This window comes from Grus americana, chromosome 27 (genome assembly GCF_028858705.1).
Source record: "Grus americana isolate bGruAme1 chromosome 27, bGruAme1.mat, whole genome shotgun sequence".
Taxonomy (NCBI): Eukaryota; Metazoa; Chordata; class Aves; order Gruiformes; family Gruidae; genus Grus; species Grus americana.
The window spans coordinates 149,694-163,182 of NC_072878.1; the positions used below are offsets into that span (position 1 = coordinate 149,694).

The window sequence follows — 13,489 nt, forward strand, 5'->3', positions numbered from 1 at the left end:
CGACCCCCCATTAAGACACAGACCCAGGTAAGCTCCTCCCCCCCCCATGAGGGGGCGGGGTTTATTGGGGTGGGGGTCGTTGGGGGCGGGGCTTGTTTGGGGAGGGCGTGGTCATGGCGCGCCCCCCCCCCCCCAAATCCTTACACCAGTTCCCCCTGAAGGGTGAAGGGGAGATCCGGGGGGGTCACCTGTGGGGGGACACACACACATGGGTCAGGGGGACCCGGAATTTTGGGGACTCCCCCCCCCAAAAACCTTCAAGGGATCCAGAATTTTGGGGACCCCCCCAAAAAAACCTCAGGGGAGCCACACATTTGGGGACACTCCCCCCCCCAAACCCCTCAGGGGACCCAGAAGTTTGGGGACCCCCCCAAAAAAAACCCCTCAGGGGACCCAGAAGTTTGAGGACCCCCCCCAAAAAAAACCCTCAGGGGACCCACAGATTTGGGGACCCCCCCAGAAAAACCCCCTCAGGGGACCCACAGATTTGGGGACCCCCCCCAAAAAAACCCTCAGGGGACCCAGAAGTTTGAGGACCCCCCCCAAAAAAAACCCTCAGGGGACCCACAGATTTGGGGACCCCCCCCGAAAAACCCCCTCAGGGGACCCACAGATTTGGGGACCCCCCCAAAAAAACTCTCAGGGGAACATGGACCCCCCCAAAAAACCCTCAGGGGACCCAGATTTTGGGGGGGGCCCCCCCATACCTCTTCGTAGCCCCCCCACTCTGCCACGTCCTCATAGGGGTGGAGGTCACCTGGGGGACACGGGGTGGGGGGTGAAGCGGAGGTGGGGGTCACCCCCACCCCCAGCCCCCCCTTCCCCCCAATACTCACCCACGGGGGTGTCCCACGGGTGGGGGTCGTTGGGGGTCACCCAGGACCCCATAGAGCTCATCTGGGGGGGGGGGAGGAAAAAGGGGGAGGGGGGTAGGAAAAGGGGGGGAAGGAAAAGGGGGGAGGGGGGAGGAAAAAGGGGGGAGGGGAAATATGAGACCACGGGGGGGGGGAGGGGACATCCGGGTGCCCCTCCCCCCCTCCCCGCGCCCCTCCCCCTCACCTCCACGCTTTCGGCTGTGACGTAATCGTTGGGCCCCCCCCCTTTGGCGGTGACGTCGGAGCCCCCCCCCGGCCGCGTAATGGGGTCCCTCTGACGTCGTCGCAACAGCGCCCCCCAGAGGGCGGCGGCGTTACCGAGGAGCAGGAGCCCCCCCAGGGTGCTGAGCCCCCCCACGAGGGTGGGGGAGACCCCAAAAGTGGCGGGGGGAGGGGCCGGCTCCTCCCCCTCCGCTGACCAATCCTGGGGCAGTTCTGAGAGGGAAGGGCGGTAGTTAGGATCACTTCCGGTTGGCCCCTCCCCCCGGCACTCTTCACTTCCGGCTGCCCACCGCCACCCTCTTGTGCCGGTCGTGGGTTATTTCCGGTCCTCGCCACCTCACTTCCGGTTCTGCTCTGATCCCATTTATACTCAGGATGGACCCACTTCCGGTCCAGCCACCCAACTTCCAGTTCTGCGCTAAACTATTTCCCGTTCCGACCAACTTCCGCCAGCCGCCCACCCACTTCCGGGCGAGATGTCACTCCCTTCCCTCCCGCCAATGCTAGGCCACTTCCGGATCGGAAGCATTTCCGGTGCAATTTCCGGTTCCGCTTCCCACCCCAACCTCCTCTTCTGGATCCTCTTTCCGGCCCACTTCCGGCCCCTCCCGCCATTTCCGCTTCCACCTCCTCGGCCACGTTTCCGGTTTGAACCCATTTCCGATTTCCGCCTCCCGCTTCCGGGCCCGCCTTCTTCCTTACCGGAAGTGACGGCGGTGATGACGGCAGCCGCGCTGTCGCCGCGGGCGTTGCGTGCCCTCACGGTGACGTCATAGGACGTGGCGGGGTGGAGCCCCCCCAGCGTCAGGGTGGGGCCGGGCGCGAGGAGGGCGGCGGGGGGGGGCGGGGCGCCGGGGCCCCTCGCGCTGGGAAGGAGGAAAGACCGGAAATGAGGAATAGACGGACCGGAAGTTTGACCGGAGCGAGCCGGAAACGGACTTGGCGTCACCGGAAGGTCTATGGAAGCCCCAAGGGGTTGACCGGAAATGGGCATCGCGTGATGAGGGGAGACGGAAGTAGGGTTGGGATCCTGAGGGAAACCGGAAATTAGGGTGGATCGGGCCGGAAGTGATGCAAAAAAACCCCACGGGGGACCGGAAATGGAGCCGTGGGGTCGCTCTGGGGTTTGGGGGCCCCCACAGGGAAGTTTTGGGGTTCTCCATGAGGTTTGGGGGTCTTCAAGTTTTTTGGGGGGGCTCCAAGGGTTTTGGGGGGCTCCGATGGAGGTTTTGGGGGTCTCCATGAGGTTTTGGGGGGTCTTCAAGGTTTTTTGGGGGGGCTCCAAGGGTTTTGGGGGGCTCCATGAGGTTTGGGGGGTCTTCAAGGGTTTTTTTGGGGGGCCCAGGCCCCCCCCTCACCTGACGAGGAAGCTCTGGGGCAGCCCCCCATCGAAGCCGGGGGTCCAGGCGAGGCCGAAGGAAGTGGGGGTGACCCCCGACACCCGCAGATTTTTGGGGGGGTCCGGGCGGTCTGGGGGTGGGGGTGTCAAGAGGGTCAAGGGCTTCATGGCACAGGGACCCCCATCTCCTCCCAGTGCCCACCAGTACCCTCCCAGTGCCCCCATCTCCTCCCAGTGTCCCCAATATCCCTCCCAGTGCCCCCCAATATCCTCCCAGTGTCCCCAATATCCACCCAGTGCCTCCCAGTACTCTCCCACTGCCCCCCGATATCCTCCCAGTGCCCCCACTATCCCCTTAGTGCCTCCCAGTACCCTCCCAGTGTCCCCAGTATCCACCCAGTGCCTCCCAGTGCCCCCCAATATCCCTCCCAGTGCCCCAAATATCCTCCCAGTGCCTCCCAGTACTCTCCCAGTGCCCCCCACTATCCTCCCAGTGCCCCCAATATCCTCCCAGTGCCCCCAAGGTGCTCCCAGTGCCACCCAGTCTCATCCCAGTTCCTCCCAGTACCAAGCCAAGCTACCCCCTTCGTACCGATACCACCTCCCCCCGGTACCAGTAACCTCCCAGTACCAAATACCGCCCCCATACTGATACAAGACACCCCTCCCAGTACTGCTATCACCCTCCCCAGTACCAGCTAACCCCTGATACCAGTATGAACACCCCGATACCAGTAACCCCCCTCCCAGTATCGGTACCGGCGAGCCGGAGCTGGAGGCGACGCCGGACGGTGCCCAACGGATTTTGGGCGACGCAGACGAAGGTGCCGAGGGTTCGGTTCTGGTCCTCATCCCAGTTCTGGTACTGGTGCCAGTTCTGGTACTGGTGGCGGTGTCGTTTCTTGTACTGGTCCCAGTTTAGGTGGTGGTACTGGTCGCGGAGGCGGGCCCGATCCAGGGTGATGTTGGTCACGGTGAGGAGGCTGCTGGTCCAAGGACCTTCACGCCACTGGCGCTCCTGGAACCTGGGGGAGAACCAGCACCAGTTGGGGTGGAACTGGGATCGGGGTGGAACTGGGGTGGAACTGGGATCAGGTTGGGGCAGAACTGGGGCGGAACTGGGACTGGGATGGGGCAGAACTGGGACTGGGTCAGTCCAGTTGGCCCCAGTTGAACCCAGCTGGCTCTGGATGGGGTCTGATTGGGTTCGGTTGGCCCCAGTTGGTCCTGATTGGGTCTAGTTTGGCGCTGTTGGGTCCAGTTGGGTCTGCTTTGGCCCAGTTGACCCCGGTTGGCCCTGGTTGGGTTTGATTGAGTTTGGCTGGCCCTGGTTGGCCCTGATTGGGCCCTGTTGGGTCTGGTTTGGCTTAGTTGACCCTGGTTGGGCCTGGTTGGGCCCAGTTTGCTGCAGTTGACCCCAGCTGGGTCTGGTAAGGCCTGGTTTGGCTCAGTTGACCCTGGCTGGGTCTGGTTGGGCTCAGATGACCCCACTTGGCCCTGGTTGAGTCTGATTGAGTTTGGTTGGCCCTGATTGGGCCCTGTTGGGTCTGGTTTGGCTCGGTTGAACCCAGTTGGGTCTGGTAGGACCCTGTTGGGTCTGGTTAGACCCAGTTGAGCCCAGTTGGTCCCCGGTTGGGTCTGATTGACTTTGGTTGGCCCTGATTGGGCCCTGTTGGGTCTGGTTTGGCTCAGTTGACCCTGGTTGGGCCTGGTTGGGCCTGGCTGACCCTGGTTGGACCCTGTTGGGTCCTGTTTGACCTAGTTGAGCCCAGTTGGTCCCTGGTTGGGTCTGATTGAGTTTGGTTGGCCCTGATTGGGCCCTGTTGGGTCTGGTTTGGCTCAGTTGACCCCAGTTGGGTCTGATTGGGCCTGGTTGGGCCCAGTTGATCCTGGTTGGACCCTGTTGGGTCCTGTTTGACCCAGTTGAGCCCAGTTGGCCCCCGGTTGGGTCTGACTGAGTTTGGTTGGCCCTGATTGGGCCCTGTTGGGTCTGGTTTGGCTCAGTTGACCCCAGTTGGGTCTGGTTTGGCTCGGTTGAACCCAGTTGGGTCTGGTTGGACCCTGTTGGGTCTGGTTAGACCCAGTTGAGCCCAGTTGGTCCCCGGTTGGGTCTGATTGACTTTGGTTGGCCCTGATTGGGCCCTGTTGGGTCTGGTTTGGCTCAGTTGACCCTGGTTGGGCCTGGTTGGGCCTGGCTGACCCTGGTTGGACCCTGTTGGGTCCTGTTTGACCCAGTTGAGCCCAGTTGGCCCCCAGTTGGCCCTGATTGACTTCGGTTGGCCCTGATTGGGCCCTGTTGGGTCTGGTTTGGTCCAGTTTGGCCCAGTTGGGCCTGGTTAAGCCCAGTTGCGGGGGGTACCTGGCCTCATCGGGGGGCAGCGGGTGCCCCCGGTGCTCCCAGCGCAGCTGCACTCCGGGGACCCCCTGAGCGCGGCACCGCAGCTGCGCCGCGTCGGCCCCATCCGGCACCAGCACCGGCACCGGCTCCGCCTCCGGCTCCACCTCCAACTCGGGGCCATCTTGGGGGAGGAGGGTGTCAGGGCTGGGATTGGGGTCCCTCCCCTCCCCCCTACCCTAGGGTGGCCCCGGGAACCCCCCATGTCCCCAGAGGTCCCGTCCCCACCACCTTGGCCTCAGTGTCCCCATGATTGTCCCATTCATTAGGTGACCCCTCCCCCTTCATTGGGGGGCCCCCATTGGCTGTCTCCCCTCTCCCTGGTGTCCCCCCCACATTGGTTGTCCCCTCCTTGGGTGCCCCCCAATTGGGTGGCCCCATCGGGTGGCCCCCTCCATGGATGTCCCCCATTGGGTGGCCCCTCCCATGGCTGGCCCTCATTGGTTGGCCCCCATTGGGTGTCCCTCATTGGGTGGCCCCTATTGGGTGGCCCCTCCCATGGATGTCCCCCATTGGTCGCCCCCCATCCCACATCCCTCGTTGGGTGTCTCCCATTGGGTGGCCCCTCCCATGGACGTCCCCCGTTGGGTGTCCCCCATTTGGTCACCCCCCCATCCCACGTCCCCCATCGATCCCGCCCCCCCCCCCCCGTGATGACGCACAGCGGACGATGAGGCGGACGATGGCGCGGGCGGGGGGTGGCACCCCGGTGTCCACGCGACACTCGTAGGGTCCCCCCAGTTCCCGCCGTGCCCCCCGCACCCGCAGGCGCCCCACGGGGAGCCCCCCCTCGGGCTGCAGCTCCGCGGGGAGACCCTCTGCCACCGGGCCCGCCTCTGTCTGCGGGGACGGGGACGCTGTCACACCCCCCCCCAGGGCCACTTGTGTCACCCCATGGCCCCCCATGGCCCCCCACAGCCCCCCATGTCACCCCATGTCACCCCATGGACCCCCATGGCCCCCCCATATCCCCCCGTCTCCCCGCTGTCCCCATGTCCCCCCCATCCCATCACCCCCCCCATGTCCCTGTGTCCCCCCTGTCACCACCCATGTCCCCCTCCCCCCCGTCCCCCCGTGTCCCCCCCAATATCGCCATGTGTCCCCAATGTCCCTGTGCCCCCCTCCCCCCCGCCCCCATGTCCCCCCATGTCCCCCAATGTCCCCCCATGTCCCCCAATGTCCCCCCATCCCCCCGCCCCCATGTCCCCCCATGTCCTCCCACCCCCCATCCCCCCCATCCCCCCGTCCCCCCCAACATCCCCATCTCCCCCCATCCCCCCCATGACCCCCCATTCCTCCATCCCCCCACCCCCCCATGTCCCCCCCTGTCCCCCCATGTCCCCCTGCCCCCCATGCCCTTCTGTGCCCCTCAGCCACCCCACCCCCCATCCCCCCCATGTCCCCCCATATCCCCCATCCCCCCATCTCCCCCCATCCCCCTCATGACCCCACATTCCTCCATCCCCCCACCCTCCTGTATCCCCCCCAACCCCCATCCCCCCCTGCCCCCCCATGTCCCCCCCCATATCCCCCATCCCCCCACCTCTCCCCATCCCCCCATGTCCCCCAACCCCCCCATGCCCCCCATCCCCCCATATCCCCCATCCCCCCACCCCCCATCTCCCCCCACCTCTCCCCATGCCCCCATGTCCCCCAACCCCCCCATGCCCCCCATCCCCCCACATCCCCCATCCCCCCACCTCTCCCCATCCCCCCATGTCCCCCAACCCCCCCATGCCCCCCATCCCCCCATATCCCCCATCCCCCCACCCCCCATCTCCCCCCATCTCCCCCCATCCCCCCATGTCCCCCAACCCCCCCATGCCCCCCATCCCCCCATATCCCCCACCCCCCATCTCCCCCCATCTCCCCCCATCCCCCCATGTCCCCCAATCCCCCCATGCCCCCCATCCCCCCATATCCCCCACCCCCCATCTCCCCCCATCTCCCCCCACCCCCCATGTCCCCCCCACCCCCATCCCCCCCCTCACCAGCCGTGCCCAGCGCAGGCCCCCGGGGGGCAGGGGGCTGCCTTCGGCCTCGCACAGCAGCTCCGCGCTCGCCCCCTCGTCCACCACCACGGGGTCGGGCACCCGCACGATGGCGGGGGGGTCTGGGGGGGCAGAGGTCAGGGGGGTCAGGGGGGTCAAGGGGCAGGGGTCAGGGCAGGGGGGTCAAGGGGCAGGGGGCGGGGGCTCAGGGCTCAGGGGGCAGGGGGGGCAGGGGGGCAGGGGGGTCTGGGGGGCAGGGAGGCAGGGGCATCAGGGGTCAGAGGTCAGGGGGGGTCTGGGGGTCAGGGGTCAGGAGGGTCAGGGGGGTCAAGGGTCAGGGGGGTGTGGGGGCAAGGATCAAGGGGCAGGGGGCAAAGGGCAAGGGTCAGGGGTCAGGGTGGTGCTGGGTGGGGGTCAAGGGTCAGAGAGTCACTATAGGGTGCCATAGGGCTCTATAGGTGCCATAGGGTGCTATAGGGTGCTATAGGGTGCCATAGGGGTCTGTAGGGTGCCATAGGGTGCCATAGGGCTCTATAGGGTGCCATAGGGGTCTATAGGGTGCCATAGGGTGCCATAGGGCTCTATAGGGCTCTATAGGTGCCATGGGGCTCTATAGGATGCCATAGGGTGCCATAGGGCTCTATAGGGTGCCATAGGGTGCCATGGGGCTCTATAGGGTGCCATAGGGCTCTATAGGTGCCATAGGGCTCTATAGGTGCCGTGGGGCTCTATAGGTGCCATAGGGTGCCATAGGGTGCTATAGGGGTCTATAGGGCTCTATAGGTGCCATAAGGTGCCATAGGGTGCCATAGGGCTCTATAGGGTGCCATAGGGTGCTATAGGGCTCTATAGGGTGCCATAGAGCTCTATAGGGTGCCATAGGGTGCCATAGGGCTCTATAGGGTGCTATAGGGCTCTATAGGGTGCCATAGGGTGCCGTAGGGCTCTATAGGGTGCTATAGGGTGCCATAGGGCTCTATAGGGTTCTATAGGGCTCTATAGGGTGCCATAGGGTGCCGTGGGGCTCTATAGGTGCCGTGGGGCTCTATAGGGTGCCATAAGGTGCTATAGGGCTCTATAGGGTGCCATAGGGTGCCGTAGGGCTCTATAGGGCTCTATAGGTGCCATGGGGCTCTATAGGGTGCCATAAGGTGCTATAGGGCTCTATAGGGTGCCATAGGGTGCCATAGGGCTCTATAGGGCTCTATAGGGGCCGTGGGGCTCTATAGGGTGCCATAGGGTGCCATAGGGCTCTATAGGTGCCATAGGGTGCCGTGGGGCTCTATAGGTGCCGTGGGGCTCTATAGGGTGCCATAGGGTGCCATAGGGCTCTATAGGTGCCATAGGGCTCTATAGGGTGCCATAGGGTGCCATAGGGCTCTATAGGGCTCTATAGGTGCCGTAGGGCTCTATAGGGTGCCATAGGGTGCCATAGGGCTCTATAGGGTTCTATAGGGCTCTATAGGGTGCCATAGGGTGCCGTGGGGCTCTATAGGTGCCATAGGGCTCTATAGGGTGCCATAGGGTGCCGTAGGGCTCTATAGGGCTCTATAGGGTGCCATAGGGCTCTATAGGGGCCGTGGACGCACAGTGCACCAGCAGGACGAGGTGGGTGCTGGCCGAGCCCTCGGCGTTGCGGCACTGCACCCCGTAGGTGCCGGCGTCCCCCCGGGTGACGTTGGCGATGTCCAGGGACCCCCCCTCCCCCACCCGGTGACGCGGGGAGCCCTCTGCGGGGGGAGGGGCGGGGTCAGGGTGCCACGCCAGTGACCTCCCAGTGACCTCCCAGTGCTTCCCAGTGACCCCACAGCCCCCTCCCAGCGCCTCCCAGTACCCCCCTAACCCCCTCCCAGTACCTCCCAGTGCCTCCCAGCACCTCCCAGTACCCCCATAACCCCCTCCCAGTACCTCCCAGTGCCTCCCAGTACCCCCCTAACCCCCTCCCAGTACCTCCCAGTGCCTCCCAGCACCTCCCAGTACCCCCATAACCCCCTCCCAGTACCTCCCAGTGCCTCCCAGTACCCCCATAACCCCTTCCCAGTACCTCCCAGTGCCTCCCAGCACCTCCCAGTACCCCCCTAACCCCCTCCCAGTACCTCCCAGTGCCTCCCAGCACCTCCCAGTACCCACATAACCCCCTCCCAGTACCTCCCAGTGCCTCCCAGTACCCCCATGGCCCCCTCCCAGTGCCTCCCAGTGCCTCCCAGTACCCCCATAACCCCCTCCCAGTACCTCCCAGTGCCTCCCAGCACCTCCCAGTACCCACATAACCCCCTCCCAGTACCTCCCAGTGCCTCCCAGTACCCCCATAACCCCTTCCCAGTACCTCCCAGTGCCTCCCAGCACCTCCCAGTACCCCCCTAACCCCCTCCCAGTACCTCCCAGTGCCTCCCAGCACCTCCCAGTACCCCCATAACCCCCTCCCAGTACCTCCCAGTGCCTCCCAGTACCCCCATAACCCCCTCCCAGTACCTCCCAGCACCTCCCAGTACCCCCATGGCCCCCTCCCAGTGCCTCCCAGCGCCTCCCAGTACCCCCCTAACCCCCTCCCAGTACCTCCCAGTGCCTCCCAGCGCCCCCAGCTCCCCCTCCCAGTGCTCCCAGTGCTCCCAGTACGCACCGGGCAGGAGGGGGCGGCCGGCCAGGCTCCAGGCGCAGCTCTCCAGGGGGGGATGGGCCCGGACGGCCAGGGGCAGCCGCACCCCCCCGTGCTCCTGCCCCACCACCAGCACCCCCGGCCCCGCCGAGAACTGGGGGGCGTCTGGGGGCTCCCAGTAACCCCAGTGTCCCTCCCAGTAACCCCAGGGCCTCCCCAGTGTCCCTCCCAGTAACCCCAGGGCCCTTCCCAGTAACTCCCAGTAACCCCAGTGTCCCTCCCAGTAACCCCAGGGCCTCCCCAGTGTCCCTCCCAGTAACCCCAGGGCCCTTCCCAGTAACCCCAGGGCCCTTCCCAGTAACTCCCAGTAACCCCAGTGTCCCTCCCAGTAACCCCAGGGCCCTTCCAGTGCCTCCCAGTAACCCCAGGGCCCCCCAGTGTCCTTCCCAGTAACCCTCAGTGTCCCTCCCAGTAACCCCAGTGCCCTTCCAGTGCCTCCCAGTAACCTTCAGTGTCCCTCCCAGTAACCCCAGGGCCTCCCAGTAACCCCAGTGTGCTTCCCAGTAACTCCCAGTAACCCCAGGGCCTCCCAGTAACCCCAGTGTGCTTCCCAGTGCCTTTTCCAGTAACCCCTGTGTCCTTCCCAGTAACTCCCAGTAACCCCAGTGCCCTTCCAGTCCCTCCCAGTCCCTCCCAGTCCCTTCCCAGTCCCTCCCAGTCCCTCCCAGTATATCCCAGTCCCCTCCCAGTCCCTCCCAGTCCCTTCCCAGCCCCTCCCAGTCCCCTCCTAGTTCCCTCCCAGCCCCCTCCCAGTCCCTCCCAGTCCCCTCCCAGTATCCCCCAGTATATCCCAGTCCCTCCCAGCCCCCTCCCAGCCCCTCCCAGTCCCCTCCCAGTCCCTCCCAGCCCCTCCCAGTCCCTCCCAGTCCCCTCCCAGTACATCCCAATTCCCTCCCAGTCCCTCCCAGCCCCCTCCCAGTCCCTCCCAGTCCCTCCCAGTCCCCTCCCAGTCCCCTCCCAGTCTCCTCCCAGTCCCCTGCCAGTATCCCCCAGTATATCCCAGTCCCTCCCAGTCCCTCCCAGCCCCCTCCCAGTCCCTCCCAGCCCCCTCCCAGCCCCCTCCCAGTCCCCTCCCAGCCCCCTCCCAGTCCCTCCCAGTTCCCTCCCAGTCCCTCCCAGTCTCCTCCCAGTCCCCTCCCAGTATCCCCCAGTATATCCCAGTCCCCTCCCAGTCCCTCCCAGTCCCTCCCAGTATATCCCAGTCCCCTCCCAGTCCCTCCCAGTCCCTCCCAGTCCCCTCCCAGTATATCCCAGTCCCCTCCCAGTCCCTCCCAGTCCCTCCCAGTCCCCTCCCAGTATATCCCAGTCCCTCCCAGTCCCTCCCAGTCTATCCCAGTCCCCTCCCAGTCCCTCCCAGTCCCTCCCAGTCCCTCCCAGCCCCCTCCCAGTCCCTCCCAGCCCCCTCCCAGCCCCCTCCCAGTCCCCTCCCAGCCCCCTCCCAGTCCCTCCCAGTTCCCTCCCAGTCCCTCCCAGTCTCCTCCCAGTCCCCTCCCAGTATCCCCCAGTATATCCCAGTCCCCTCCCAGTCCCTCCCAGTCCCTCCCAGTATATCCCAGTCCCCTCCCAGTCCCTCCCAGTCCCTCCCAGTCCCCTCCCAGTATATCCCAGCCCTTCCCAGTATCTCCCAGTCCCTTCCCAGCCCCTCCCAGTCCCCTCCTAGTTCCCTCCCAGCCCCCTCCCAGTCCCTCCCAGTCCCCTCCCAGTATCCCCCAGTATATCCCATTCCCTCCCAGCCCCCTCCCAGCCCCTCCCAGTCCCCTCCCAGTCCCTCCCAGCCCCTCCCAGTCCCTCCCAGTCCCCTCCCAGTACATCCCAATTCCCTCCCAGTCCCTCCCAGCCCCCTCCCAGTCCCTCCCAGTCCCTCCCAGTCCCCTCCCAGTCCCCTCCCAGTCTCCTCCCAGTCCCCTGCCAGTATCCCCCAGTATATCCCAGCCCCTCCCAGTCCCTCCCAGCCCCCTCCCAGTCCCTCCCAGTTCCCTCCCAGTCCCTCCCAGTCTCCTCCCAGTCCCCTCCCAGTATCCCCCAGTATATCCCAGTCCCCTCCCAGTCCCTCCCAGTCCCTCCCAGTATATCCCAGTCTCCTCCCAGTCCCTCCCAGTCCCCTCCCAGTATATCCCAGTCCCCTCCCAGTCCCTCCCAGTCCCTCCCAGTCCCTCCCAGTCCCCTCCCAGTATATCCCAGCCCCCTCCCAGTCCCTCCCAGTCCCCTCCCAGTATCCCCCAGTATATCCCAGTCCCTCCCAGTCCCCTCCCAGTCCCCACGCCCACTCACGGCGCACGAGCAGGCGGTGGGCGGCGCTGACGGCCAGTCCCAGGGGGGGGCTGGTGGCCACGCACGTGACCTGCTCGCCCTGGTCACCCACGGCCACCCGCAGCCGCAGGCGCGAGCCCGCCGTCACCCCCCCGAAGGAGCCCGGGGAGGGGGGCAACGGGTCCCCACGCAGCCTGGGGACACGGGGGGGGGGGACACGGGTGGGTTTGGGGGACACGGGGGGGGACACGGGGGGGACATGGGGGGGACACGGGTGGGTTTGGGGGGTCACGGGGGGGACACGGGGGGACATGGGGGGTCACGGGGGGCGTGGGGGGGACATGGGGGGACACGAGGGGGCACGGGGGGATGTGGGGGGACACGGGGGGGTTTGGAGGGGTCACGGGGGGCGTGGGGGGACACGGGGGGGCATGGGGGGCGTGGAGGGGACATGTGGGGACACGGATGGGTTTGGGGGGACCCGGGGGGACACGGGAGGACACGGGGGGGACACGGGGGGACATGGGGGGTCACGGGGGGCATGGGGGGGACACGGGGGGGACACGAGGGGGCACGGGGGGACGTGGGGGGACACGGGGGGGACACGGGTGGGTTTGGAGGGGTCACGGGGGACGTGGGGGGACACGGGGGCGTCATGGGGGTGCGTGGGGGGGACATGGGGGGACACGGGTGGGTTTGGGGGGACCCGGGGGGGGACATGAGGGGGGACACGGGAGGACACGGGGGGGACACGGGTGGGTTTGGGGGGGTCACGGGAGGCGTGGGGGGACACGGGGGGGACACGGGGGGTCACGGGGTGGGGGGACACGGGGGGTTGGTGACACGGGTGGGTTTGGGGGGACATGGGGGGGACACGGGGGGAGTGGGGGACATGGGGACACGGGGGGGTGGTGACACCGGTGGGCGTGGGGCGACACAGGGGGGACGTGGGGATGTGGGGGGTCATGGGGTGACATGGGGTGACATGGGGGGGGTGATCCACGTGTGGGAAGAGGGTGACCCATGTGTGTGGGGGGGTGTGACCCACGGGTGGGGGGGTGTGACCCACGGGTGGAGGAGGTGACCCATGGGTGGGGGGAGGGGTGTGACCCACGGGTGTGTGTGGGGGTGACCCAGGGGTGGGGGTTGTGACCCACGGGTGGGTGTGGGGGTGTGACCCATGGGTGGGGGTGTGACCCACAGGTGGGAGTTGTGACCCACGGGTGGGGGGAGGGGTGACCCACGGGTGGGGGGGGTGACCCACGGGTGGGGGGAGGGGTGACCCACGGGTGTCCATGGCGGTGCCAGCGCAGGTCGGGGGCAGGGTGGGCGCTGCCGGCCAGGCAGGTCAGCACCAGGGTCTGGCCAGGCCGGACCTCGCGGGGGGACGCCGTGATGGTCACCGAGAGCGGGGGGACTTGGGGGGGGACACACCCCACGGACATCATCACCCCACGGACATCATCATCACCCCACGGACATCATCATCACCCCACGGCCACCAGCACCCCATGGACATCGTCAGCCCATGGACATCGTCACCCCACGGCCACCATCACCCCGAGGCCACCACCAGCACCCCAAGGTCCCTCCACGGCCACCAGCACCCCACGGCCACCAGCACCCCACGGCCACCATCATCACCCTGAGGTCCCTCCATGGCCACCACTGCCCCATGGCCACCCCAAAGCCATCTCCACCACCCCGAGGTCCCTCGATGGCCACCAGCACCCCATGGCCACCATCGCCCCGAGGCCACCA

The 13,489-nt window shown here is 66.5% G+C and overlaps 1 protein-coding gene across 2 annotated transcripts in view; it reads right to left on the reverse strand.

Moving 5' to 3' along the window:
• Positions 1-80: 80 nt before the first annotated feature.
• The window catches only part of NPHS1 (NPHS1 adhesion molecule, nephrin), a 28,477-nt gene continuing 15,068 nt past the window's right edge, over positions 81-13,489 (reverse strand). Inside the window, exons 13-26 of one of the 2 annotated variants that reach the window (XM_054805003.1) lie at positions 13,016-13,145; positions 11,750-11,922; positions 9,443-9,583; positions 8,412-8,552; positions 6,823-6,944; positions 5,494-5,671; positions 4,796-4,955; positions 3,196-3,461; positions 2,456-2,567; positions 1,800-1,963; positions 1,060-1,310; positions 837-897; positions 708-757; positions 81-188 (exon numbers count right to left, since the gene is read on the reverse strand). In XM_054805003.1, the coding sequence (XP_054660978.1) occupies positions 141-188; positions 708-757; positions 837-897; positions 1,060-1,310; positions 1,800-1,963; positions 2,456-2,567; positions 3,196-3,461; positions 4,796-4,955; positions 5,494-5,671; positions 6,823-6,944; positions 8,412-8,552; positions 9,443-9,583; positions 11,750-11,922; positions 13,016-13,145 (1,997 nt within the window). In that variant the 3' untranslated portion in view covers positions 81-140. The remainder of the gene's footprint in view (positions 189-707; positions 758-836; positions 898-1,059; positions 1,311-1,799; positions 1,964-2,455; positions 2,568-3,195; positions 3,462-4,795; positions 4,956-5,493; positions 5,672-6,822; positions 6,945-8,411; positions 8,553-9,442; positions 9,584-11,749; positions 11,923-13,015; positions 13,146-13,489) is intronic. The other variant, XM_054805002.1, reaches the window with a different exon arrangement.